The 27,344-nt window shown below is 57.8% G+C and overlaps 9 protein-coding genes across 9 annotated transcripts; 5 read left to right on the top strand and 4 right to left on the bottom strand.

The window, feature by feature from the left end:
* Window positions 1-6: 6 nt before the first annotated feature.
* On the top strand, window positions 7-1,417 carry LEM3 (alkylphosphocholine resistance protein lem3; the record flags this gene model as incomplete). Its single annotated transcript, XM_066778140.1, has 5 exons — window positions 7-100; window positions 162-198; window positions 258-354; window positions 416-1,202; window positions 1,251-1,417. The coding sequence occupies 5 exons, from the start codon at window positions 7-9 to the stop codon at window positions 1,415-1,417; spliced, it is 1,182 nt and encodes a 393-aa protein (XP_066632235.1).
* A 710-nt stretch (window positions 1,418-2,127) lies between these two features.
* Window positions 2,128-2,985, top strand: SLS55_006710 (uncharacterized protein; the record flags this gene model as incomplete). Its single annotated transcript, XM_066778139.1, has 1 exon — window positions 2,128-2,985. One exon carries the CDS (start codon window positions 2,128-2,130, stop codon window positions 2,983-2,985), a length of 858 nt encoding a protein of 285 aa, XP_066632234.1.
* A 5,999-nt stretch (window positions 2,986-8,984) lies between these two features.
* PFK26 (6-phosphofructo-2-kinase) lies at window positions 8,985-11,202 on the bottom strand (the record flags this gene model as incomplete). Its single annotated transcript, XM_066778138.1, has 3 exons — window positions 8,985-10,808; window positions 11,043-11,051; window positions 11,194-11,202. 3 exons carry the CDS (start codon window positions 11,200-11,202, stop codon window positions 8,985-8,987), a joined length of 1,842 nt encoding a protein of 613 aa, XP_066632233.1.
* A 988-nt stretch (window positions 11,203-12,190) lies between these two features.
* Window positions 12,191-12,668, bottom strand: SLS55_006708 (uncharacterized protein; the record flags this gene model as incomplete). The annotated part of the gene is made up of 2 exons (XM_066778137.1): window positions 12,191-12,595; window positions 12,660-12,668. 2 exons carry the CDS (start codon window positions 12,666-12,668, stop codon window positions 12,191-12,193), a joined length of 414 nt encoding a protein of 137 aa, XP_066632232.1.
* A 1,162-nt stretch (window positions 12,669-13,830) lies between these two features.
* On the top strand, window positions 13,831-15,144 carry SLS55_006707 (uncharacterized protein; the record flags this gene model as incomplete). The annotated part of the gene is made up of 3 exons (XM_066778136.1): window positions 13,831-14,011; window positions 14,097-14,706; window positions 14,763-15,144. 3 exons carry the CDS (start codon window positions 13,831-13,833, stop codon window positions 15,142-15,144), a joined length of 1,173 nt encoding a protein of 390 aa, XP_066632231.1.
* A 2,258-nt stretch (window positions 15,145-17,402) lies between these two features.
* SLS55_006706 (uncharacterized protein) lies at window positions 17,403-17,804 on the top strand (the record flags this gene model as incomplete). The annotated part of the gene is made up of 1 exon (XM_066778135.1): window positions 17,403-17,804. The coding sequence occupies one exon, from the start codon at window positions 17,403-17,405 to the stop codon at window positions 17,802-17,804; it is 402 nt and encodes a 133-aa protein (XP_066632230.1).
* A 2,279-nt stretch (window positions 17,805-20,083) lies between these two features.
* On the top strand, window positions 20,084-20,657 carry SLS55_006705 (uncharacterized protein; the record flags this gene model as incomplete). Its single annotated transcript, XM_066778134.1, has 2 exons — window positions 20,084-20,124; window positions 20,201-20,657. 2 exons carry the CDS (start codon window positions 20,084-20,086, stop codon window positions 20,655-20,657), a joined length of 498 nt encoding a protein of 165 aa, XP_066632229.1.
* A 1,114-nt stretch (window positions 20,658-21,771) lies between these two features.
* On the bottom strand, window positions 21,772-25,687 carry rpc2 (DNA-directed RNA polymerase III complex subunit Rpc2; the record flags this gene model as incomplete). The annotated part of the gene is made up of 3 exons (XM_066778133.1): window positions 21,772-24,598; window positions 24,657-25,288; window positions 25,631-25,687. 3 exons carry the CDS (start codon window positions 25,685-25,687, stop codon window positions 21,772-21,774), a joined length of 3,516 nt encoding a protein of 1,171 aa, XP_066632228.1.
* A 396-nt stretch (window positions 25,688-26,083) lies between these two features.
* Window positions 26,084-27,306, bottom strand: SLS55_006703 (uncharacterized protein; the record flags this gene model as incomplete). The annotated part of the gene is made up of 3 exons (XM_066778132.1): window positions 26,084-26,630; window positions 26,707-26,987; window positions 27,244-27,306. 3 exons carry the CDS (start codon window positions 27,304-27,306, stop codon window positions 26,084-26,086), a joined length of 891 nt encoding a protein of 296 aa, XP_066632227.1.
* Between the last annotated feature and the right edge of the window lie 38 nt (window positions 27,307-27,344).

The raw sequence follows: 27,344 nt of genomic DNA, 5'->3' as shown, positions 1-27,344 counted from the left end.
CGCACCATGTCGCAGACCGAAATGCAGCACACCGACTCGATTAGCAGCCAAGAGAACGATGCCAACGACACCAAGAAGACAAAGAGCAGGAGACCCGCCAGTACGATAGCCACGCCATCCCAGGCTCTCGCGCCATGACTAACGCTTCCTCCGCCGCGCAGACACGGCCTTCCGCCAGCAGCGTCTCAAGGCCTGGCAGTACGTCGCTCCCGCCCGCTGCCGCCGTCCACCGCGCGGCCTCCGCTGACTGCCCGCAGACCCATCCTCACCCCCAAGACTGTGCTCCCCCTCTTCTTCGCCGTCGGCATCATATTCGCGCCAATCGGCGGGCTGTTGATATGGGCGAGTTCGATGGTTCGTGGCCTCCGGAAGACAGCCTTGTCGCGGGCCTGGTGCTGACGAACGCCTTGCGCAGGTCGAGGAAATCTCCATCGATTACACCGACTGCTACAACCAGTCGCCCGTTAATTCGGCCAATGTCACTTTCCCGCCGTCGTCCAACACCTTCGACGACGTGCCGACGGACCGCGTGTCGAGTTATTTCAAGGCCAGCAACCCGAGCGCGCTGCCCCCGTCGTGGGCGCACAGCTTCCGGAACACCAGCTATGATCCGAAAAACCCCCACAACACCACCGTCTGCTCCATCCAATTCGAGATCGAGAACGAGATCGGCCCGTCGGTGCTCCTGTACTACCGCCTCACCAACTTCTACCAGAACCACCGTCGTTATGTCAAGTCGGAGGATCCTTCGCAGCTCAAGGGCACCTTCCGCAGCAACGATTCCATCAGTGCCAGCGACTGCGATCCGTTGAAGCTGAACGGCAAGGGAAAGGCCTACTACCCGTGCGGTCTGATTGCGAACTCGGTCTTCAACGATACCTTCTCGCAGTTGCAGCGCCTTAACCCCGCGAGTGGAGAGAGCGACTACTACAACATGACGAACAAGGGCATCGCCTGGGACAGCGACAAGGAACTTTTCAAGAAGACGGCCTACACCAATGACCAGGTCGCGCCGCCCCCCAACTGGCAGGTCCGTTTCCCGAACGGCTACAACGACGACACTCCCATTCCCGATCTCTCCCAGGACGAGGGCTTCATGGTCTGGATGCGGACGGCCGGCCTTCCCACCTTCAGCAAGTTGGCAATGAGGAATGACGACGACACCATGACCGTGGCCCGGTACCAGATCGACATCGATGACAGTAAGCTTGCTCCCGGTGCCGCGTGAATCCCAAGCTAACGTTGGGCAGACTTCAATGTCACGGCTTATGGTGGCACCAAGGCCATTCTCATCTCGACCACGACCGTCATGGGTGGCAAGAACCCCTTCTTGGGCATCGCCTATGTCGTTGTCGGTGGCATCTGCATCGTTCTCGGAACGCTCTTCACGGCGACGCACCTGATCAAGCCGAGGTAGGATCTGCCTATGTGACAAAGCCTTGGACACGCTTGCTGACACGGAGGTACAGGAAACTCGGCGATCACACCTACCTGACGTGGAATAACGAGGGCGGCGGCACGGCAACTGCGACCGGCCGAAGCGCGAGACCCGGCGAAGCTTGATGAGTTCGATCTGGATGTGATTACCGCGTGGATTCTTTGATTGTGGGCTCGGCGTTCGGGGCGTGGGGTATGAAGATCGTGCAAGGCGATCTTGGCTTTTTCCCTTCTAGAAGTCTCAAGTTTCCAATGATGAACCAAATTATTCTTCTCGACCTCCCCTTGCTGAAGGTGAAGAAGTTCTAGGCACACAATCACGGGCCCTAGGTCTCACCCGCGCCGACCTAGAAGCCCCGCCCACGCGACGGACCTTTGTCGCAGGGTGACACGCCGACAAGCTACCGTTTGCATCGTTTTGGGAAAGCTCCAGAGTGCGCCACAGCCGCGTTCTAGAGAAGCAACCATGATTCCCGCTAGATGACCTCCACATGGCAGGGGATCCAGAACACGGTGAGAAATGGGATAAATATGGCGGCCATGGGCCCCAAAGATGGCAGCATCAGCACTCAGCAGCGCCGAGCATCTCCAGCAATCCGCACTCTCACGGCTTCGTTATATTCTCGTCCACAATCCGAATTTCGAACCAGCACCTCCGGCCAAGGGCAGACAGCAGCCAGCAACTCCAACATGCTCAAACGACTCCTCGTCCTCTTCTCCCTGAGCGCGCTGGCACTCGGCCAGCACTTCAACTGCTCGTCCAACGCGCACCCGGAGATCATCAAGGCCAACCTCGACCTGTACCACGCAGGCGTCAAGTCGGGCGGTTCGGGCGCTTCGCACGCGTCACTCCTGTCGCGGCAGAACGCCGCCATCGCCGTCGACGCCTACTTCCACATCGTCGTGTCCAACGCGAACAAGGGCAAATACAGCAACTGGCAGAAGATGGCGCAGGACCAGGCCGCCGTCATGAACAAGGCGTACGGCAAGCACGGCATCAGCTTCAACCTGAAGGGGTCGGAGCTCACCGTCTCCGACGCGTGGGCCGTCGGCGACAACGGCGACACGCCGGCCATGAAGAAGGCGCTGCGCAAGGGGGGCTACGCCGCCCTCAACATCTACTTCCACTCGGACTTCGCCGGCCTGGGCACCTGCACCATGCCCGCCAGCATCGGCGGCAGCCCGACGCCCGCGACGTACGTGAACGACGGGTGCGAGGTGGCGGCCGCGACGATGCCGGGCGGCGACCGCGTCAAGTTCAACATGGGCATGACGGCGGTTCATGAGACGGGCCATTGGCTCGGCTTGCTGCACACGTTCGAGGGCAACTCGTGCGACGGGCCCGGCGACGGCATCGCGGATACCCCGGCCGAGAGCGTCGCGACGGATAAGTGCCCGGTTGGGAAGGACTCGTGCCCGGGTTCGCCCGGTGTCGATCCCATCCGGAACTACATGGATTACAGCTGGGATGAGTGCTACGAGGACTTTACGCCCGGCCAGGAGAAGAGGATGAAGGATCTTTGGGGCCAGTTCAGGAACGGGAAGTAGGGAATGATGGGGATCGAGAAAAGAGCTGGGGATTTGGGAGGTGGTCTGGCCGCCGCCGCGATCGGATTCGATTGGGTCGAGAGGCGTTTGTCCGTAGTCAATGTTTGCTGCTGGTTCTTGTCGTTATTTTCCTGCTTCGGATGTTTGCCCGAGAAACACATTGCATTGGGTGGCGTTCCCGCCGCCCTGCTCCACGCTCGCTCGCTTGTGTCGATGGTCTTTGGTTCTGTTGTTGATAGGGCTGTTGAGGCTTGGAATTATAGATACAGTATACAGCACTAAATATCCAGCTTTTCCCACCAGCGTCCGTTCCGTTTCCGTTCCGCAACCATAGGGTCTTTCGTCTCTCCAACCCCCCTTACCCCATTCGTTGCCAAGATTACCCAATCGGGGAACATACGAAGAGCCGCCGCCTACCCTGCATCGGGGAGTCGGGCAACCGTCTTCGGTCCGACGGCCGGCCGATCGAACCACCACACCTCATCACCGACACATTTTTCTCATTGTTCCTTCGCCACCCGCGGCACTCTGCTGTTCCTCAAGGCCGACCCCCGGTTTTCCTGACCAAGAGCCGAAACGAACGTTCCGGCACAACATCCTCGCGTACGTCCTCATACCATCGAACCACGGGACTCGTGCGTATCATTCTACACACACGGACGGCGGCCCGCCCTCGCCCCCATCTCCGAGTGCATGCCGGGATGCAACACACCCTGTACGTATGTAGTACATCACGAATATGCCGTGCCCACTATGGCCCTGCTGCTGCTGCTCTAGTCCACACGGACCCTCCTTCCCGCCCTCGCTTTCGCGAATGTAGTGAGGGGGGAAAGAAAATCGGATCGGATCCTTTTTCCCTCCGTTCGAATGAGGTCAGGCGATGATAAGGACATGGCTTGAAATTTTCTTCTTCTCAACCCATCAAGTGCGGGCCAAGTGATGTCTGATGGTGGTGTGTTTGTTTTCCCGGGGCCGGCGGCGTTAGGCCTGCCTTTCCGATTTTTCATTTCCTTTTCGTCTCCCTTGCGTTATGGCCTGAGAGCTCCCGCATACTACTACTACTACTACTACTACTACTATCGTGCCGTTACACTGGGACGCGTTCGAGCGGAGGAGGAAGAGGAGAGGAAGGAGGGTGGCGCCGCCCCGGGTCTGGGTCTGCAGGGCTTCGATGCTAGGTAGCGCCGGCGGACGAGGATCACCACTACTTCTCGCCTTCTCCCTCCAACAACGACGTCGTCGACGCTACTACCTACCTACCTACTTGCTCGACGGTAAGTCGGCGGAGGACCACTTCGCTAGTGCCGGACGCGAATTGCCCGTTGCGGCGGTTCGGCAGACGGGAGCGGCATCCGCGATGACGGCCGCTCCGAGGCACTTACTGCACCATCGCTGCATGTACCGAATTTGGAAGTTGGTGTAGAGCTAGGTTCGAGGCGCGGGAGGTAGACAGACAGGCCGACCGCTTGGGGGAGCGCGAGGGAGGAATGCGGGTACGGCCTGGCCTGGCCGGGCCTGGTGTGTGCTCTTATTTCTCTACTCACTCCCATATCGGAACCCGGGGGCGCGGTAGAAAGGGGACTGCCCCCGCAAGCAACCGCTGTTTCTGCTTCTCGAAAGAAGTGATGGCGGGTCTTCGGCGTTCGAAAGTGAGAACGCGTGGCGGGAGAACGAAGCGGGATGCGAGAAAGAGAGTGGGCGCGACAAAGATGGATATCAGACCACTTTGCTTGTGTCTCCTTGGTGGTTGTCTCTTTAACGTTGTGGTGCTCGGCTCTTCCTTCCAGCAACGCGGCGGGTGATTCAAGTAATTGGCCCCCTCCCACAGATCGTGCGTTATATTCATTGGTGGTTGAGTCTAAGATCTAGACGTAAATGTGCGCATATAAAGCTTACATTTACGTCCGAGCCTTGGGATTCAAACACCCATGAACACGATGTACTATTTGTAGGAGCCGCTGTGGCATAAGCGCGATGCCTGCGTGTTGTGGAATCTCTTCACGGATGTCTCGCTTCATGATGTTTTACCAAGGCGAAGCCTCGCCCTGTCTCACATTTTCGCCCGCCTCCGCGTTCCCTTACCTCTAGATCGACCTGGCTCGGGGAGGTTTCGTCACCCCCCGCAACAAAGGAAAAATGTAAGAGTATACTTCAGTCTTACGTTGTCGAGGCGCGTTTTGTCTCACGTGTAGACTTGGTCGATCAAGTGCATTCGGCAAGGGTTTCTGTCTTCGGCATTCAAGTCCGGCGCCGCATGAGCATTGCGGTAGGTGGTTGAGTTTGCGCGGGAGTTTCGTCCCGCCGACGCCAAGTGTTTACCTGCCGCTTCGAGGAATTGGGGTTTGGTGCTGCACCAAAATGCCGCTCCTCTTTATCGCCGAACGAGGTGAGACAAAGTAGGGGTCTGGATCTCTTCAGGGGTCTGGAACTTCTGGATGAATCTGTGGGGAGGGGAGTCTCGATTTTTGGATAAGGATCTGGAGAGGGGTTTGTGGTCATTATCAGCGCTGCTTGTCCCGAGAGAACGGATGCTTGAGGAGATATTGCAAGGTTTGTCTTAAGGTAATGGGCTGCGGCGGTTGTTTGCAGCGGTGAGAATGGACAGTCATGGACGGAGATGGCAATAGTTGGGCGGGAGGGCGGGTAGAGCATGAGAGTGGAGCGCTTTCGGAAGAAGATAAAAGACTGCGATGTCAAAAGGAGTGTATATCGATGTGACGATCTGATACTTGGGAAGGTATGGACAGTTATTGAGCTCACACGACAGACTCACGGGGGCTGTATAGAGAGCCGCGTCATCTGTACAATTACCGGGGTTCAACTAAAGAAATGGTTTAAATCAGCGCCTCCTTCGTCGAAGATTGATGTGCTTCGCTACGGAATCTGTTGGGAATCAACCTAAACATCGGCACCTCACCCGACTGTTCCGCCTGGAACAGCGAGCTCTTGATCGTATAGGACGCTCGTTGCTTATTGTGTTTGAGTGTCAGATGCTGAAATTTACGCTGCTATTGTGATATTTCAGGATTGATGGCCAGTACCATCAATCGAATTGACTCGGCATCACCGTCTTCCATAAATGATGAGGTCCATGCATAATGCTGGATGTTGTCGAAACGCAACTCTGCCGCGGAGGTGAGGGTAATTAGAACACCAACTAAACGGTCTTCTCAGTTCAACTAGAACGCCTCTCCCAAGTCAATAACGTCTCGCGCACGTTGTTACCAGCGTTTCTTCCACAATAGGATACCAGAATAAGAACGAACCAATAACCCGGTGCTCCTTAAGTAATACGAAATCGACTTTTACGCAGGGCTATGGACACCCTCGCCACATGCATCTTGAGTCATTGCCTGGCTGAAAACTCCATCACATGTCTGTGACCATACAAAGTGCTACGTCGTCCCGCGAGCACGAACCACAGTTGGTATGCTGACTACACCAACGAGCCCGCACATTCACCTTACGCCCATGCTTTCCCATCCGGTGCAGGTGTTGCTTAGCCATCTCATCACGCGGGTCATGTCCACTTGGCTCGCCGCGCCTTTGCGGCCGCAGAAATCAGCTACATAAGCCCATCCAGACGTGCGCGTCTCTGTCCTTTCCGCCATCGTCCACAGTGAAGATGCATCTCTCAACTTACTAAGTTGTTTGCTCGATGATGAAAACATTGCCACTCGTTGTCCTCCGCGCGTGTGTCTCTAGCCCCAAACTCCTTTCTCCCATTCTTCCTTTTCCACAATTTCACGCGCCAAGTTGCTACCCGGCAATCCGCATGGAGAACAAACGCCCGCCACCACCACCACCAGCCGAAATCATTGCTGCACCGCATCATATCCCGACTTTGATGCCCACCACCACCATCGCCACATCTTGATATGTTTCCGCTTGCGAGGAGGACACACACGGCCTGTGAGTGGCAGTTGAACGATGCTCGGAGTCAGCTTTTGCTCCCTGGGTGTCTCCTCCAGGAAGAACACAAACAGTGAATCGAGTCTTCTTCTGGAAGAACACAAACAGTCTGGGATACGACCTGTCTGCATTCAAGAAAGCTCCCACTTGTGCTGTGAAGAAACAAAAACAAGCTCGGAGCCGCGTCAAGCGAAGCTTTTGTAGTCGCGCGAGCTGCAGGCACGAGATGGCTGTCACGGGGGGGAAGTGAGATGAGGGCGTGGCATCTCCGCACCTGATGGCAGAGCGGCTGCACCAGACGGCAGGTGACATGGCGGGCTGCAGATGATGTGCCTCTTCTGTTTCCCGTGAAGGCGCATGACTTATCCCGCAGTAAAGCCCATCCGAGGTCGATTCAGAGGGAAATTGGAGCGAATGTTTGGGTGTGGTAATGGGCTTCAAAGCCGCACCACCGTACTAGACGTGAGTTTCAAACCCAATGGAAGCGGGGTGTAACCTATCTGACGAAGACGGACGTGCGAAGCGGAAGGGTCTTTTGTGTGATTCGATGTAGCCGGGCAAGAACGTGTTATATCATGCACCGGTTGCTTGCTCCCTTCTGCCCGTGACGCGAACAGGCGATGTTGTAGAAAGCCATCACTGCTACACGCGGTGCTTGAGGTATGACTATCGTTTAGCTGAAAGCGAACAGTCACCAAAAGACGTAGGCTCAGGATGAATACCTCACTTCAAACCACCCACCCCACCAAAAAAGCCTTCTCCAAACCACCCTGCACACAAGCATATTTCACATTCTGATGTTTCTCTCATTGGTCTTAACTTGTATATCCTCGCTTCTTCCGAAGTCTAGCTCTATCGAGTCTCCAATCTCAACAAGGAGAGAAGAACCAACGTCGTCTCCCCATCTCTCCATTTTGGTCTACGTCTCGAAAAAAAAAGGAGAAGATGATAAAGAGACTACATCCAATAGCTAAAGGATGAAGAGAGTAGTCGTCATAAACAAGAAGAGCCAAGACCCCAAAGGAGAACCAACGAGCAAGCAAGACAGACAGCATCCGAGAGTAGAGAGAGCAACGGCAGGCCAAATGCGCCGAGAAGGACAAAAGTAAAAAAAAGGGCGGAGCACCCAGGATAAATAAGCAACAACGCAACACGCACAACACCAACACATGAAAAACACACAGTCAATCACGACAATTTAAGAACAATCTTTTTTCTTTTCTCATCTTTCTTCTCAAAACTTTTCGACCGAGGTCCAGTCAGGTCCAGGCCGGTCAGGTCCGTACCGAATCACAAACACCATCACCGCCCCCCTTCCACGACCACGACCACGACCACCACCACCGAAACCGAAACAGCACGCACACATTGCAAACAAAACGACTCGTACAAAAAAAGCATCATCCACCACCGCCACCGCAACCATTTCGAAAGCAACAAGAAGAGAGGGTAAAGTTTTACGTTTCTTCATATCACCGCGCTGAACAGAACATCAGATGCAGTATCCGCCAACGCCGTTGCTTCGAAAGAGAGAGAACGAAAAAAAAAAAGAAGAACAAAAAGACTTCAGAGAAGAAGAAAAAAACAACGCCCCGCAGATGCTATCGTAAGCACGAAAAAAGCCGAGCGTCACCCGTGCAAAAGGTTACAGATAAACGAAAGAAGACGATGAGGATGAGGAGAGTGTTGGAGCCGCACGGGTGGCGGCTGAGATATCAAGACGGCCCGTAAGAGAGAGAGGAACCTCGAGAGGGTCCGAGAAAAAAAAAAGAATCAGGGAAGACAGGGATGAGGAGAGGTTCAACTCCATTGATCAAGCAAGAGTCAGTCTAGTGATAAGCCGTCTTTTTTTGCAAGCATGGGAGGACGAAGGAATCGATCAAGGCCAGAAAAGTCGCCAAGGAAAGGAAGAGGAGAAAACGCCTTGGTATGCAAAAACAGTCCGAGAAGGGAAGAAGCACGGATGTACCAAGCCAGCCGCCGTCAAAAAAGCAATTGGCTCGCCGATTGCACGCAGTAGCAAAAACGACAACAGTGAATCGAATGTAAAAGAAGCCCAGGCCAAGGGAAATCCAGCAGACTTCCCATTAGTGGGAATCATCGGGCGCGGGCCGAGGCTTGTACTCGGGCAGGTGGTCGAACCAATCCGTCGTGGGGTTGTACTGGTACGCCTTGAAGTCGACGCCGTACGGCTTGGGCTCGAGCATGTACAGCATGCCAAGCGGGCAGTCGATGTCAGCAACCGTTTTGCGGTCGAGGCCAAGGAAGTAGGCGAGCAGGACGCGTGCGATGCTGCGGTGCGTCACCAGCAGACAGTGGTCAGTCATGCGCTCAAGCTCAACAATCACCGGGCGAATGCGGTTGATGATGTCGAGATAACCCTCGCCGCCGGGGCCAGGGTAGCGGTAATGCAGCTTGTTCTTCTTGCGCAGAAGGAACTCGTCCGCATGCTTGTCCCTGATCTCCTCGTACGTCATGCCCTCCATGAAGCCAGCGTTCAGCTCGTCCAGCATGCGCATTTGCTTGAGATCAAACTCATCCTCATCGAAGTACTGGGCCGTCTGAATCGCGCGCTTCAACATCGACGTCCACACGCAGAAGCTCTTCTGCGGGACGTCATTGTGCGTCATGAAGTACGGGTTCGGCGGCGACATGTCTCCGGGAAGGGGCGGGAAGTGCGAATTGAGAACCTTTTCACGCTGGTGCTGTTGCCAAACCTCGCGGTGGTAGTTGATGAACCTGGTCACGGCTTTGCCGTAGCGGTGGCCGTTGGAGCTTAGGTCCGAGTCACCGCCGATCTTGCCCGCGACGTTGTCCATGGACTCTCCATGTCTCGTGATCCAAATCATGCGAGGTGCCAGGTTGAAGTTCAGGAGGTAGTACACGGCCTGCGCGGCAATGAAGCCTCGGATCTGATGCGAGATGACCTTTCGGCCAACATCGATCATCTGGACGTAGGCCGTATTGTTCCTCTCCTCGTAATCTCCGAGCGGGACGTAGGCCTTCTCGTAGATCGCCACTCGCTTCTTGAAATCCACCAGGGAAGCGACAGGGTCCTTGTCTTTGTAATCAGGGCCGGAGAGCTTCAGGCGCATGTTCGACTCGAGGAGGCGCTCATCCTTGCAGAGCGACTCCACAAACATGACGTTGAGCTCGTCACCGCACCTGTCACGGACACGGCGGATAATTGCGGCGCGGCGCTCGAGAGTGCTGTTCGTAGCGTCCATGATTGCGACGGAACCCGTGCCTTCGATGAGGTAATCCATAGCCTCGTCCAGAGTTTCCATGGCACACTGCTCACGCAGAAGCGCGGCCTTGCGGTTGCCGGGGTCGAAGAAATTTGCGCCCTGGTCCATGGTCTCGGTGCTGGGTAGCTCCTCGGGCGTTGAGGCCTTGGTCAATTCAGGGAAGGCGGCTTCCAAAAACTTTTGGTCCTTCTCCTCCTTGGTCGGCTCCCTCATTTCCGCGGGCTTCTCCGCCTGACTCACAGCTTCGCCGTTGACGAAAATTTTCGCGGCCAGGTGCGGCGGGTCCAGAAGCTGCTTCTGGGCAATGGCACCCTGCGGCGCTGTTGTCGTAATGCTCTGTCTCCGCACAGAGTCTATCGGGCGCTTCTCGACGCCGGGCGACGGCGCTGGGTTGTGGGTGCCTCCGCCTCCGGCAGCAATGCGGCGGCGCTCTCCGACGTTGAAGATGCGCGCCTCGTGCTGCAGCCAGTTCAAATAACGCGCCATCTTCTTTGTGATGTAGCTCTTGCCACGGGCGGGCAGGCCGACCATGACAATGAGCAGCTTCGCGCCCAGGTCGCGCTGAGCGATGCGGCCATCAGGAGAGACTTTCGATTTTGTCAGGCCGGGGATGTCGAGAGTCGTGGGGCGAATGCGCGGCGTCGAACTGCCAGAGACGGAGTTCTGGCGGATGGGCGGACTGTCCATTGTTAGAGTGTTGCAGGGTCTCAGGCGGGAGAAGACGCTGAAAATGATATATTTGATAAGGGCGCAGTGCAGCGAAATCGGACCGAGCGTAAATGTGGGTACGGATGATCTCCAGCCACCAGCCATTGGGCGCGGGCCGTGACGTCGTGCCAGTTGATGTAATTGTGGACATGATAGGACGATCGGGCTTGTCAGGAGTGCTGCACTTACATTCGGGGGCTGCTCGGGGCAGTGGGCATGGGCGTGTCGGACAGGGCATGGCCGACGCCTTGCGCGGCGAGCGCGTCGCGGAATTGGTGGGCGGCGGCCGTCGGCGGCAGCTTCAGGTCGCCATCGTGGGCGTCGTGGGCGCCAGGGGCACGACTGGCATGGTTGGCGGGGATGCGCGGGCTTTGCGTATGCGGCGGCGGACGGACCGGCAGCTGGCGGGACGCGTTGGGGTGGTCGGGAGGGTGCGAGTTGCCGTCGAGTCGGTAGGGCGGGATGGTGTTATTCATCAGTACGGACCGGGCGACGTCGCTGTGGGTAGACTGCTTGCGCAAGAGCTTGCTAGCAATGGTGGGAGGGTCGGTGGTGCACGAAGGACGAGGGAGATGGTGATCAGATATATCGGTGATTAGCGGCATGGCGCAAGGATGCGAGGCGCGAGTCACGCAAAGCGGCGACTGGCTGGGCGGGTGGCGTGTCGGTAGGGCTGCGCTGGCTCTGCCGGGTGCGCAGTGGGTGCTGTTTGGCCGGGTTGCGGGCGCGGCGCAAAGCCGGTTGTGGTGCGGTGCTGTTTAAGAGCACAAGAGAAAAAGTCTGCGCGTGCGTCGGCGGCGTGTCCGGCAGGCAGCAGGCAGAGGCAGGTGGTACCGTGGGCGGGTGGCGGCAGCCGCGTGCAGTGGGCAGTGGTGGCAGTGGTGCAGTGCGAGTTGAGGTCCGGTTGAGCTGGGCCAGGAGGCTGCGGCTTGCGATTTACATATCTACTGACTCTATCGTGACGGCCCGCCTCGCAGCGCTCAGACGGGGCGGCGCCCAGCTGATGGCCGGTGCTGCAGCGAGCGTGGCATTGCCGTTATGCTTGCGACACGCCGAAAGCAGCCCTGGCGGCTGTGCGTGGGAAACCCTTCCGCCAGCGCCGCAACGGCGCCGCGGCCAATCATCCGCCCACGCCCTCCTTAGTCGTCCATACTTCGCTGCGGAGCCTGATAGTAGCTGATCCCCGCCCGTTTGAGCATGCTCCGTGATGGATTCTTGTCAGCCAGCCCGTCGCGGAGTCGTGGGGGCGCCGAGCCAAGCCGTCCGGCGTTTGTTGAGGGTTGAGACCTGGGCAATCCGTCCCTCAGACCTGCCGCCCCGGTTTTCCCTTTCGGGCCTCACGTCGATAGCTTCAGCGTCAGGACCAGCAGCGACGCGTACGCCGCCACCGACAGCGCTGTCAGCACCGACACGACGTTGCCGCTGGTGCGGAACTTCTTGCGGTGCAGCCCGTCCTCGCCCACCTCGCTGAAGAACTGCTTGTTGCCGTGCTGCCGCCGCAGCAGGCTGGTGAACAGCACGCCGGCCCCGTACACGGCGAACAGCGCGCCGATGGAGTAGAACTCGGCGGTGAAGATCTTGAGCACCACCAGCGCGAACGAGAACTGGCCAAGCGCGGTGCGGATGTAGGCGCCCTCGAAGGTGCGCTGCGCCGCGCGGATCTCAACGAGCTCGTCGGGCGTCAGGATGACGGAGCGCGCGCGGTGCAGGCGCAGGTGGTATCTGTCTGCTGCATGTCGGCCCTGGCCAGTCACGGTACATGAGCGCTCCGACACCAGCGGTCTTGGCCTGAGCGGGCAAGCATACCTCGAACATGGCTGCTATTCGTGGTGTTGAGCCGTCGTCTGTCAAACGTTGGTGGAGAAGCGCCGATACTCAACGGGCGGGCCTCTCGGCCAGTTTCACGTCGAGCAGGCCCGTGCTGCTGCGGTGCCGTGACTATGACTTGTTCTCAGGCTAGAGTCGCGATACACTTTCAGTCAGCTTCTCCACACCAGACGTCATGCTCCCCGTCCTTCGCTTGCCGCGCGGTACGTGCCTGGCTGCGTCGTCCCGGCGCACAACTCCGCCCTGCACATCCTCTGGAGGTCCGGACAGACTTCGAGCGCTGCGGGTCTCAAAAAGATGCCAAGACCAGCGGGTGCAGCGGAACGGCGGGCCACGAGTCGGTCGCTCGCGTCACAGAGCGGTGGTGCGGAACGCGGAGGTGGCGGACGAGACGGACGGGGCGTACCTTGGGGGCAAAGGCAGCTTCAGGAACGCGCCCAAGGCATTCCAGAGAATGCGCAGAGATGGTCGGGGTTGTGAGAGAAGCGTTGGAGAGGCGCGCTCGGGGAAATGGATCGACGCGTGCCGGTCCAGCCTGCCATGTCGGCAGCATCGACGCGGACTGTCTTCGTGCCAAGCCAGCTTCACCTCGGCCATGGCACAATCTCCAGCCTGTCCCGGCCTGGTCGAGTGGCCCAGTACCTTGCTGCCTTAGTCGCCGCTTCCATGTGCTGATGAGCCTGGTGCCAGGCACACCTAAGCCAGGGTCTAAGCTACTGTGGGGCAAAACTTGGCAGGACCTCCAGCATTTTCCGGTGAGGGCAGCGGCGACAAAGGTCGCCAACCAGCTCTTTCCACAAAGCCCTTTCGTCGTCGCCAGCATGTGAACCCCACTACTTCGCTCCACCCAACACCCAGTCACCAAACTCTGCATCTCTGGCGTTGAGGCCGCTCCAGACGCGACCAAGAAGATCTGCACGCGTTCTGCACGCGTCGCACCCCATCACCCCCCGCCACCGTCGAAGTACTTGCCGGTTTGCTTCTTCGCCTCGCGCTCAGGGCCCTGCCGTCCAAGCGCACCATCAAGCAGCTACTAGGCAACCTTGGAAACGACCGCGCCCTGCAGAACACCCTCAAAATCCTCGACCAAGCGCGCGCGGCCCAGCGACGGAACCCGAAAATCAGGCTCAATCTCGAGTACCACATCAATATGGCCAAGGACAAGGTTTCGCCCGCGCTGGAAGAGGAGCGCTCGACCGCTGCAACGAGCAATGCCTCATCCAAGAGGAAGCGCGGAAGCGAGCCCAAGTTCTACGCCGTGAAGGATGGCCGCAAGCCGGGCGTATACGCCAATTGGAACGACTGTTTGGACCAGGTCAAGGGCTTCAAGGGTGCAGTGTGTACGTGTGCTTCTCTTTCTTTCTGTCACGTACCCGTCTGTGTAGACCGGTTTCTAATTCATGTTTGAAACCACAGACAAGTCATTCCCCAGCGCAGCCGAAGCCGACGCCTTCGTTTCCGGCACCGCCTCGAACGTCAACCCCGAAAAGTTCTACGCTGTACAGAGCGGCCGCGTTCCCGGCGTCTACACGGACTGGCCTTCGGCGCAAAAGCAGACAACGGGCTGGACGCGCCCCAAGTACAAGGCCTTCCCCACTCGGGCAGAGGCGGAGGCTTTTGTGAAGGCAGGCAAGAAGGTCGGCGAGTCCGTCTCCAATGTCGCCGTTGAAGTCGACGTTCAGTCCGACACGACGACTGGCAAGAAGTCCGAACCACCGGCCAAAAAGCAGAAAAAGGCTGCGGCGGCGGAGGATGCAGCAGCAACAGATTCAGGTCCGTTGGAGCCAGGCACCGGCCCGCTTCCAGAGGGTGCCGAGGATGGTTTTGACCCAGGTATCATACTAAACCCTGAGACAGGAAAGGTCGAGTATAAGACCGAAGAGCAGATGGCCGCAACCAAGAAGATGCCCACAGGCGACTCAAAGGGCGGCATGCTCAGGATATACACCGATGGCAGCTCGTTGGGCAATGGCAAGAAGGGCTCTGTTGCTGGCGTGGGTGTTTTCTTTGGGCCCTTGGATGAGAGGTATGCATCACAACTTCGTCGTTGCCAATGACCGACATGGGCTAACAATTTCTCAGAAATGTGTCCGAAGGCCTCGTCGGTGCGCGCCAGACCAACCAACGTGCAGAGCTCACAGCCATCCAGCGCGCGCTCGAGATTGCGCCTCTTCAGCGCGACGCGACCATTTTCAGTGACAGCAACTACTCCATCAACTGCGTGACGGTGTGGTTTGTGAACTGGCGCAAGAACAACTGGTTGACGGCGGCCAAGAAGCCGGTGGAGAACAAGGACCTCGTCGAGGCCATCGTCGCCCGCATCGAGGAACGCGAGAAGCTCGGCACAAAGACAATCTTCACCTGGCTCAAGGGCCACGCCGACGACCCCGGAAACGTCGCGGCTGATCAGCTGGCCGTGCAGGGCGCCAGGAACGCCCAGGCCGCACTGAGGGAGGCGGCTTAGATGAGTGGGCTATACGGGATGCCTGCTTTGTGTCCGCAGCCTCGGTTTGTCCAGTCAGGGTTTGAGGGATGTGATGATGGTGTGGTGAGCAACACGACATCGGGAGGATTCCGTACTGCTTACTCACCCTGAGTCAACCTCACCCCCTCTCATTATTGCGAAAGGCTATGGTCTCGCAAGGCGACAAGGCAGCAGCTGCCGATGCGAAGCAGACATGTGACACGAAGGGAAATAAAAAAGAATATGGTTCGGACTAGTTACCCGGAGGATTTGTGCGAGTGATGAGCCTCCTCTTACATACCACTCAACTCAATGATGATACCCTTGACTCTCTTGGATTATCGTTGTACATTGCACATACATTGCACATACTTCACGTCGACTCCGCTCCTTCAAGCGCTCGTAACTGCTTCATCACGTCTGGGGTTGAGACAAGGTCTCGTCCACCGTGAAGGAGTTGCTTGCGCATGGCCCGCCGTCGTCGGCCTTGGGCTCTCCGGTGAGTTGAGTGGTCAGCCTGAGCCGCCGGCCCCGGGTTCCTTCCTCGGTCCCTGCCGTAAAAGGCAAGTGGTATGCGCCGGGGCGGGGCGGTCAAGTGAGCGCTGGTCGGACCTGCACGTTTCTTCGTGTCTGATGATAAAAGACTGCCGTGCGAGGGTGAGGGTGTTGGATGTTTCGGGGTTCTTCTGCCTTCTGTCTTCTGTCTTCTGCCTTTGCTGGGAGAACGGACAAGGCGAGTCGGACGCTGGTTACTTGAGTCCAGTATCGCGTACCAACTACTTTGTTTAGGGTGGGGGGTTTCGCTCGAGGACTTCATGACTGTTTGCCTCCGGTGAGTTGTGGAGGAGAAGGAGTACGCTGAGGGGTTTGTGCGGTCGATGGTGGACTGCAGCGTTTTTGGTTGATGGTGGGTGCCCGCATGGGGTGGGTGATGCTGGTGGTCGTCCTCACTGGATCACGGGGAGTTTTGCAAATGATGGCATTATTGCGCTTGGGGGCCGATGGCGTCCGCGCGAGCGAGACCACGAGTACACCTCATAGTACTGGCGGGAGCAAGAGCCTGGCAGGCCGGACCTCCAGCACAAGTGGGCCATTGTACCGGTGTCCCACTTCTGTGACTGGAGGTGCGGAGACTGCTTCGAGGCTACTCACCCCGGCAGGCTTGGAGGCGTTTTAATAGAGATCCGTGGTGGCCGACTCCCTGCTTCGAGCTCGTGCCTGTTCGTGGGCAGGGGGTAGCACGGGGCGGCAGATGCATGGCGGGTCTTTTCCGCTTTGGGGAAACAAGTGATGGTTGCACTCACGAGATGCGCGGCAAGTGATGCCCTGATTCGAAGTCCCTGCAGAGGGGCTGTGAAGGTGCGGCTCGGGCTCCCCTTAAAAAGCCACCACGACGGAGTAGATGCTGGTCAACACTGGCCATTCAGGTACCTGGTGAAGTCCTCTGAACAAGGCCTGCCAAAAGGTGCACTGGTGGAAGGATCTAGTAAAGATGACATCACTCCTTCGTTTCTTCTCTTCTTTTCCCATACTCCTTGCGTTGCCGTGCCGAAGGTGCCAGTTGGTGGGCGTTGCAAAATATTCTGAAGATGTGATGACGCACAGCATCAATTACATCTGATGTTGTAGAGCTGCAACAGCCATGGTACTGCTGGTCATCAGCGAATGCCTCCATTCTGGGCCCGCATTGTGACTCGGAAGGCATGTGTAATGCATGGTTCTGCTGGCTTTACCAGTCCTGATCCCCACCAGTCAGAGAGCACCAGCTTTCTTGCATGACGAACCATTAAGCTGTGCACCTGGAATCAACCGGCCTGGGAAGAAACTGCGAATGCGTGAGGTATTCAACGGCACCAGAAAGATCAAAAGACGGTCTTGTCCCTTTTGCTCATCACGGAGTAACGGCACAGACCCATGACGCTGGTGGGGGTTGAGTCACGGCGCGGACCCATGGTTCAATGTCGTGGTACCTGCCCTTGTGATAGATTCTAGCCAATCGGATGTGATTCCCGGCTGCACGAGGAGTTTTCCTGCGGGAGAGAGTGGTCATTCTTTGGACCGAGCGCCAGCTTCAGGGCACATGTACCAGCTAAACGTGCAGCAGTCAGAAATGATATCGAGAAAATTCTTAACAATAGATATCGCCGCAGACTTCCAACTCTCTCTCCTTCATCCAAGACTCTTACACATTCAACTCCCCCCAACCTACCCACGAGCCAGAACACCCCTCTCCATTCCAATCAGAACCCATAAGCACCATGTCGGAGCATGTCACCATCCCGGACGCTTTGTACAGCAAGGAGTCATATGAACTCATCGGCTTCACACCGGCAATGGCCACCCTTCTCTGGCAACGATTCCTCGCGCGGCCCGCCGACATTGTCGACGGCGGCTTCATCGACTTCGCCGTCGACCACATCAAGCAGCACCCAGCTGCCGACCCGGAAACCAGCCAGGACGACTGGAACGGGTACCTGAAGGCCATCGGCATCAACGACCGGCTGCGTACCGCCATTCTCATGCCCGAATTCGAGGACATCCGGTATTCGGCGAGTTGCCAGTTCTGGGTCTTGGATTCCATCGTCTCGACGTGGGAGGCCCTGTGCGGCCGGCACGAGGAGCTGCGGATGGAGCAAAGGCGGAGGCAACACACCCCCTAAAAAGCTGCTCAGCTCACGAATCTTCATCAGCAATCCTGATCAGCGAGGCACGGTCACGGCGGTGACAAAAAGAAATTGCCTACCCGCAACTGCCTCGTAGCAAAAATCTCTCACCCGGTAGGGAGTTGAATACAAGATCCGGACGTAAACATAGGTTTTAAATATATGTATTTACGTCCGGATCTTGTATTCAACTACCTACACGGGCGTGCAATTCCTTTTGCCACCCGCCGTGCAGCGAAAAATGCGGCAAAGCCCACCCATTCCCCACCGATTCCGGCGGCCTTTAATCCTTCCTCTTTCCTTTCCCTTCCTTTATTTCCTCGCGAAAAGCTCCGAGTGAAAAAAGGCCTCGCATCTAAGCATTATCCAAGTCAGCCATGGTATCGACCACCAGCGCCGAGGGGTGATGCCCAGGATTGGAGCAGTGCTGAACAGTTCCCCAGAACCCCGAGGCTGCTGCGATACTTTTTTTTTTCCCTCCCAAGAAAACCTTTTTGCGCAAACCCCGCCGGCAAAGAGCCGCAGCGGGTCCCACACCGTCGTCGTCGTCGCCGCCGCCGGGAGGGTGGAGAAGCGTAATGAAGTCATGGAGAGCACGAACGGCACACACGGGTGGATAGAAGAAGAGCAGTAGCCGGGGAAAAGGCCAGTTTGAGATGAAGCGTGTCGAAAAGAGAAAACGCTGGCCGATGGGCGCGCGCAGGATAGCCTAACTTGAATGGGACACTCGAGATGGGGCGCTAGCCCGCAATAGGTAGGCAGAGAGCACCGCGGGAACCGTTGTAGATACATAGCTACCATTGGTTACCCGATTGAGAGATCCAACGCAGCTCATTCAAACGCCTTCGTCAAAATAAATGAAGACAGCATGGGAAGAAGCTCTGCAGTCCGAGACCGACTTTAACGTCAGGAATCTGAACGAAGTGGCTCACCATCCATCTGTAAATCAGGCAGATTACGCCCCTCGATTTACAATGCTCAAGCCCAAAAATAGTCTCCTGCATTCAGTCTACGATCTGCGGCCAAGACCCCGAACAGTCTCAAATAAGCGCCGACGGGCTGGCACGTATGCACGCGAGCCCCCAATCGCCTCCGACGTTGCGGCGCAGCACTTCTGGGCGGCTAAAAAGTGGTCCAAGAACACAGCACAGCTTTTAAATAGTGCAAAGTCGCAAAGCGCGGGCTCATCCCCTAGGTCTTGACCTGAAACTCCATCACTGCTACGTACCGTCGCTTTCGCATCAGTATTCATGTCATGCTGAAATGGCGCCGCCGTGTCGATATTGCCATCGGCGCCTCGCCGCGACGAGTACGGCCGCTCCTTGGCTCATGGTTTGGTCGACGCTCCTCATCAACACCATGACCCAAGCGCGCTCGCTTTGCGGGATCCTTGATCAAAGAAGTCAGTACATCACAAGCAGCATCCGTACCCTTCCTCTCCGCCAACGCCTTCATCTCCTCGACATATACACATACACACCAAACAACGATCGAGCGCTTCCACTAACCCAACCAAAACACCCCATACAGCCGCCATCCTCGACAACCGTCTCTTCTGGTCCAGCGGCAACTACACCTTCTCCGACAGCAGCAGCAGCAGCAGCAGCAGCCCCTCCTCTTCCACCACGGGGGGCTCATGGTCCAACACCACCTCGCTCTACTGGCTCGCCCTCAACGCCACCACCCCCATCGACGTCCACGGCCCCATCGACACATCCCTCCTCGGAACCGCCCCTCTCCCCAGCGACGCCCTCACCGGCGGCACCAGCCCCATGTCGGGCGGCGCCGCCGGCACCTTTTTCCACGACGGCGCGCACACGCTGTACGCGTACGGCGGCATGGTAGGGCGCGAAGCCGACGGCGTCGACAACGCGCTGTGGGCGTTCGACACGCGGAGCGATTCGTGGCGCCTCGTCGACGTCGAGGGTGGGCGGATCGCGTTCGGGAACAACAGCGAGGGCGTGCACGCGACGGATGCGCGGACGGGGACGTCGTGGTACACGGGGGGTTGGGTTGTCGCTTTCAACGGGACGAACAACGGAACGGTCAAGTTTCAAGCGGAGGAGGAGGGAGGGGAGAGCGGCAGCAGCAGCCCGGAGTGGGGTTTTTTGACGGCGCCGGCGGGACAGCGGCAGGGGCCGGATATTTTGAAGGGGGCGATGGTGTATGTGAGGGCGGGACGGGCGGGGGTGTTGGTGGCGTTTGGCGGGTACGATACCGCGTACGAAGGCAGCCAATTTGCGGAGGGCGGGGGATGGGAGTGGGATCAGCGGGATATGGGCGACGTGTGGGTCTACGATGTCTTCTCTAACACCTGGTGAGCGCATCCACCTTCCCATAAGCCCTGCTGTCTGTCAAGTGTATATGGAGGTCTGGAACTGACTTGGCAAAAGGTACCGCCAGGAAGCCACTGGCGACATACCCGACAAGCGCAGCGAGTTCTGCGCCGGTGTCTCGTCCGCGCCCGACGATTCCAGCTTCCAGATCACCATGACGGGCGGCTGGGACCAGTTTCACGGACGGGCCTTTAACGACGTCTACGTGCTCAGCCTGCCGTCGTTCCGCTGGATTCGCATCAGCGACTCGAACAACCCCGATACTGCGCTCGAGCCGAGCCCGGGCAGGAACAGGCACAAGTGCGACATGTGGGAGGATGCGCAGATGATCGTCACTGGTGGGCTCGTCACTCTCGGGCTGGGGACGACTGAGTCCCTCAATGACGTCTGCAACGAGACGTATCCGCCGATCAGAGTGTTGGACACGTCTACGCATACGTGGCGGGCGCAGTTCGAACCGGGGCTGCAGTACTCGGTGCCGAATGCAGTCACAGCCGTCATAGGAGGAAAGTAAGTATTATCCGAAGGGAACTTGAATGGGTGTAGGTATATGCTTGCTTACTATTTCGCAGTTCCACAGGGGGTGCAGTGCTTTCCTCTCCCGCATCGGGGTGGAGTTCGGATGAGCTTTCAACCGTCTTCTCGAAGAGAGTGGCGAGGGACACGAAAGACAGCACTGCTTCTTCCACAGCGAGCAGTGCCGCAACTGCAAGCGGTACGGAAGATTCCACTCCGCTCGATGGTGGCGACAGTTCTATTGCCGGCGGGGCAATCGCTGGGATAGTAATCGGCATTATAGCTCTCTTAGCAGCCTTAGCTACGGCTTTGCTGTGGTGGAGAAGGAGGAGGAGAAGAGCTCATCATCAAAGCCGAAATTCCGAAGAGCGGTTCCAGAGAGACGCTGGCTGGCAAAAGGCCGAGCTTGAGGCGCATGAGCGGCGGCGGCAAGAGCTTGGTCTGGAAACCGAGGTATGTGAGACGCATGGAGAAGGCGTTGTTGCACGGCCTGCAGAGCTTGCTGCGAGTCCTAAGCCATTAGAGTTACCCGTATGATGGAATACGTTTCTCGTGCGGATTGGAGAGGATAATATCTGAGCATGCATCTTGGCGAGCAACCGCAGCCGGGTGATCCCCATCTAACGTTTGGGCGGATGCGAACGGAAGCGGAGAAGGTTGAGGGAAGATGGAGGTGAAGGATGGCGAAAGACGGAGATGACGGAGAGTTCATGGCCGCACACGGCAGGCGCGTCCTCGCGAAACCCGCCGCACCTGCCGTGCGGCCAACTCTCCACGGCAGGCACATCCACCCCGTCGCTGCCTTCCATAGCTCCGCTGAATGTCAAACCGAGCTCTATCCTTCCCATCTTCATTCACCTAACAGAGAATCTCCAGCACGGTATGTGACAAGGCCAATGAAATTTCCATCCACAGCGCTCTCTTCAATGATAGACGATATCCCAGCCCAGCAATCTGAAAGCAAAAGCAGAGCAAAGAAAAAACGCCACCCAATGCCCTGACCGAAGCAGTAAAAAACCCGCCCCGCCCCCTAACGCTATGCATAGACCGTGAAAAGAAAAAAAGAAAAACCCCCTCCCACGATGTAGAATAAAAAACCCCCTCCCCCCACTCTACTCCTCCACCGGAAACTCATCCCCCAGCCTCAAGCTCGCCTTAACATTCATGCTCAACAGCTCCTGAATCAGCAACTTCGCCGCATACGGAATCGTCATGCGGACCACGCCCTTCGACGAGCGACAGCTCTGGCACCAGCCATGATACCCCATCATACCGCACCGCTCGCAAACGTCGCACTCGTGCGCGTCCGAGCTCAACATCAGTCTCTCGAGGAGGAGCTGGCTGGCGCCGTACGCGATGAGGCAATCGCGTTCCATCTCGCCGAGGCGCAGACCTCCGTCGCGCGAACGACCCTCGGTGGGTTGGCGGGTGAGGATGGCGCGGGGCCCGCGGGCGCGCGAGTGCATCTTGTCCTGGACCATGTGCTTGAGCTTCTGGTAGTATATGGGGCCGAAGAAGACGTAGGCGGGGAGCGACTCGCCCGTGATGCCCGACGTGAGCATGTCCTTGCCCGAGTACGAGAAGCCGGCCTCGAGCAGGATCTGCGACATGTCCTCGGCCTTGCTGCCGCCGAAGCACGTGCCGTACTGCAGGTCGCCGCCGACCACGCCCGCCTTTCCCGACAGCAGCTCCAGCATCTTGCCCACCGTCATGCGCGACGGGAAGCCGTGCGGGTTCATGATGATGTCCGGGCAGATGCCTTGGTCGTTGAACGGCATGTCCGTCTGCTCGGCGATGATGCCGACGACGCCCTTTTGCCCGTGCCGCGACGAGAACTTGTCGCCCAGCTCGGGCCGCCGCGTTTGCCGCGTCTGGATCTTGATGACGGGCGTGTTGTTCTCGTTCTCGGTGAGGAGGACCTTGTCGACGTAGGCGGGGTCGGGCAGCTTGTAGCTCATCGGCGTCGGCCTGAACTCTTGAGGCGGCCTCCTCCTGCCCTCCTCGAGACCGACAGGGTTCGTCTGCGTCGGCACGAACTTGTTGAGGTATACGTCGTCCTTCTCAAGGAGCATCCCGACTTCCGCAATACCATCGGCCTCGCCGAGCTTCTTGTGTCTCGCATTGATGGGTCCGTCGGCATTCCTCTCGGGCCCCGTGATCTTGTCTTGAGAGCCGTTGGCATATGATTTGAGCGTCGTGCTGGCCTTCTTGAATACCTGGCAGCGTCCGAATCCTCGGTCACAAGAAGCCTTGTTGATGACCAGTGCATCCTCAATATCGTAACCGGAGTAAGACATGACAGCAACAGTGGCGTTCTGCCCAGCCGGAAGCTTATCGTACTTGATGAGCTCGATCGTCCTCGTCTTGACCATGGGTTGCTGGGGGTAAACCATGAGGTAAAGCAGAGTGTCGATACGAGTGAACTGGTTGTAAGCAATAGCACCGATAGCTTGTTTGCCCATAGCGCATTGGTAAGTGTTACGAGGAGACTGGTTGTGGTGAGGGTAGGGAATGAGACCAGCGACGGCGCCGAGAATCGTGAAAGGTTCGATCTCAAGATGGGTATGGTGCTCTTTGAGGTCCTTTTCGTAGATGCAAATGTTCGAGTCGTTCTCCTCGTTGACATCCAGGTACTCCACGAGGCCGCGGGAAAGGAAGTCATCGAACTCCATGGTCCCCTTCTGCAGAGCCCTGAGATACCTTGCAGACACCCTGGACTTTCCACGCTCGACAACAATCAACGGCCTGCAGATACGACCTTCGTCCGTAGCGATCTGAACAGCACGGTGGTGATGGTTGATGTGAATGCTGACAAACTCCGAGATACGGCCCATACGACGGAACTTGCGGAAACCATTCAGGAACTGCCTGGGTTCGCGGGTCAGCGCCAAGGGCGAACCGTTGACGAAGATGATGTAGGCTCCGTCGGAATACAGCTCGGTGCCGCTCGCTGACTGCACATCCTCCGCACCGAGAATGAACACTATCCGTCTCACGGGATTCTCCGGCACCTCGGTCGTGATGTGCGTCATGAGCGCCAAGTTCTTGACCAGACCACAGGCTTCACCTTCGGGGGTATCCGAAGTGCACAGCATGCCGAACTGCGAAGGCTGGAGCGCACGGGGACCCGAGACCTTTCTCGTCTTCTCGAACTGAGAAGTGATACGGGTCATCATGCCGAGGGCGGAAATGTAACTGAGACGGCTGAGAACGTGGGTTATACCCGCTCTCTCCATTCGGAAACGCTTTAAGCTCCAGTTGCCGGTTGCAATCGCTCGTTCCATACCTGCGGTGATGCTCCAACCGTGCGTTTGGATGTGATCGTAGGCGTCGAACTCTGCGGCCCGGTTCGGTTTCTTGAGGATCTTGTCGATGGCGGCCTTGAACTGGTAGTTGAAACTCTTGAAGCTGTCTTCAAACAGCAGTGCCATCATCTGTCCGGCCAACTCCAGTCTCTTGTTTCCGACGTAATCCCTGTCGTCCACCATCTTCGGGTCGTGGATGGCCATTAGAACCCTCCTGGTCATGTACGCGATGTAGAGTGCCTTCGGACGGAAGTTCATGCCAACCACGGGAACATGGCTCATCATCATGTTCGAAAGGGCATCGATCGCCTCCTGCTGCATGTTCCTGGCCTGTCTGTTTCCGATGGGTTTCCTGAGCTGACGCGTCCGCTGGCCGATGTACTCCAAAGCCTGGTTCTGCGTGTTTATCCGCTCGTTCTTTTCGCTGTAGCACGCCTCGAAGTTGACGGCGAATTCGTCCTGGTACGCGCTATCGTCACCGGCCACCAAGAGCAAGATTTCGTGCTCGGACTGGATTCCCATGGCCTTGAATGCAATGACAACGGGGATATCTTCGGTAAAGCAGTTATGCTTCAGGTAAAGCAGGCCCTTCTTCAGAAGAACGTAGCCCTTGGACTTCCGATCGACCGTAAAACTGCCAGAAAAGTTAGCAACCCGCCCCAACCCCGAACTCCAGTGATCCCGCAGCGTACCTGATAACGGAAGCCTGGATAATCCCCTTCATCGACTCCACAATGACACGATTCTTGCTCAGCTGCTCCTGCACCAGAATGACCTTCTCCTGGCCTCTCGTAATGAAATAACCACCGGGATCGATCGAGCACTCGCCCAGCTGGCCCATCTGCCGCTCCGACTTGCCCCAGAGATGGCACTTATTGCTCCTCAGCATAATCGGCATGCGGCCGATATGAATCCCCTTCCTCTTAACCTTCACATTCCCCTTCTTATACTCGACATCCACGACGATCGGCGCCGCGTACGTCATGTCGCGCAACCGACACTCATTCGGCGTCACGGTCGACTGGATGCCGCGCACGTTCTCCTCCTCGACGCGGCAGGGGCGCAGCACGCGCACGTCCGTGTAGCGCCAGAAGAACTTGTCGTCGACGTCCGAGTAGACGTACTGGTTCGCGCGCAAGATCTCCTTGAGCTGCACGTCCACGAAGTAGTTGAACGAGTCGATGTGCTGCTTCACCAGCCCCTTCACCTTCAGGAACGCCGGCAGCAGGTTCCACTTGTCCTCGGCCGTGTCGATCGGGTCCGTCAGCGCCTTGCCGTGGTAGAAGGGCTGCAGCATGCTGTCCATGCCGTCGTCCACCTTCCGCTGCGGCGGCTTGCGCTGCTGCTGCTGCTGCGGCTGCTTCTTCGCTGCTGTGGCGGTCGCGGATGTGTCGTCGTGTGCGCCATTCTGGTGTTGTAGGTGAGGCGCTGCTGCGGAGTTGTCGGTCGCCGGGATTTCCGTCGTCTGCTGTGAGGAGGGTTCGGCGGCGGCGGCGGCGGCTGGTGCGGGCGCTTGCGTCTCGGTCGAGTCGGTGGTGGTCTCGGTGGGTTTTCTGCGCGGAACGGCGCGCGGTTTGCGCACGGCTTTTGCGGCGGGCTGGTGTTGCATCTCAGTCAGAGAGAGAGTTGCGGCAATTGGATGGATTGTTTAAAGTTTTCTTCTAACCTGAGCGGCGCCGTCGGCCGGGTCCTGAGGCCCGTCCTTCTTCGCTTTGGGCGGCATGTTTGCGTACTATGTGGTGCGCGGACCGCGAAGTTTAAGTGGCAGTTGCGGTTTTGCCCCGCGTGGGTTGTGAGTTTTCTCAGCTTCCGTCGGAGGATCGCCGGCGCGTGCTGTGGTGGGTGCCCTCCAACAGTCAACGGCCCGGTCCCTGCGTCGTGACGAAGTCGTGGCCGCATCAGTCATAGCTTCTCGTCGTTCACAGACGCTTAATGGGCACAGACTTCACTCAATGGATGGTCCTCGTGGCTAGTCATGAGAGTGAGCACTAGATGAGGCAAACATATCGACTTCACACCAGATCCCTCATGAAGCAACTAATATTTCTCTACTTCGCATTCGTGATCTCGTCAACCGTTCCCAGCAGGAAGCTCAATCCCCAATGCCAGCCAGGCCAACCTAAGACCTATCCTCCGGCTCGAAGATGTCGTTCCAGAAGCCGCGGTAGTGCTTCTGCTCGCCCAACTGCTTCAACTCCTTCACCTCCGCCGGCGTCAACTTGAACGTCGCCGCGCGCAGATAATCCGACAAGCGCTGCTCCTTGGAGCTCGTCGTGATGGGCACGACGTCCTGGTCGATGCACCAGCGCAGCGCGATCTCGCCCTCGCTGACGGCGTACTTCTTCGCCAGCGCGGCGCTGAAGTCGTCGACGGGGCCGGGCTTGGCCTTGGTGGCGGCGCTGAGCGGGCCGTACGCCTGCGTGGCGATGCCGTGGCGCTTGTGGAAGTCGAGCAGCGCCGCGCGCTGCAGATACGGGTGGAACTCGATCTGGTTGATGGCCGGCACCACCTTGGCGGTCTTGAGCGTCGCCTCCAGGTGTTGCGGCAGGTAGTTGGACACGCCGATGGACTTGGCCAGGCCGGCCGCTTGCACCTCCTCCATCTCCTTCCACTTGGCCTGCAGCTCCTCGTCCGACTTGGTGAAGAAGGGCGCGTGGATGAGGTAGCTGCGGGTTTCTCGTGTCAGAAAAAAAAAATAGTCCCCATGCAAACATCTCGTGGTGGCGGCGCTGTGCTACTTACAGGTCAACGTAGTCCAACTGCAGCTTCTTCAAGCTGAGCTTGATCGCTTCTTTGATGTTCTTAATGTTCGCGTACACCTTCGTCGTCACGAACAGCTTCTCGCGCGGCACGCCGCTCTCCTTGATCGCAAAGCCCAGCTCGGGCTCCGTCTTGTACATCTCCGCGCCATCCAGGTGGGTGTAGCCGAGCTTGATGGCCGTCTTGGTCGACTCGACCAGGCTGCGGTCGATCTGCGCCTCGTCGCCGGTCTTGTACCATGCTGTCCCTGTGCCGTAGCCGAGCTATACATGCTTGTCAGCCTCATGTCGGAAAGAAAGAAAGCTTATTGGTCGTGGGGGATTCCAAGACATGGAAGGGCTGGGGTGGGGTGGGTTGCCGGGTGTCAGCATGTCTGCTGAGCGCGTCGTGCGTCGCAAAGCAAAGCAAGCAAACAAGCACAATGCCGACGGTAAGCCGCAGTAGCCAAGGTCGTGTAAGCATCTCATCCGATGCGCACTGGGCAAGGCAAATAAAGCTTAGCGAGAGAGCTTGACTTACCATTGGGATGGAGTTGCCGTCGTTGAGCTTCAAGCTCGGGATGGGGGTGTTGATGTTGGCCATGGTGGAGTAGGTTGCGCGAACGGGTATAGCTGTAGCAG

The sequence above is a fragment of the Diplodia seriata genome (genome assembly GCF_021436955.1).
Source record: "Diplodia seriata strain FDS-637 chromosome Unknown scaffold_6, whole genome shotgun sequence".
In the NCBI taxonomy this organism is placed as follows: domain Eukaryota; kingdom Fungi; phylum Ascomycota; class Dothideomycetes; order Botryosphaeriales; family Botryosphaeriaceae; genus Diplodia; species Diplodia seriata.
Note: the sequence above shows the minus strand (reverse complement) of the source record. Positions and strands in the feature narration are given on the sequence as shown.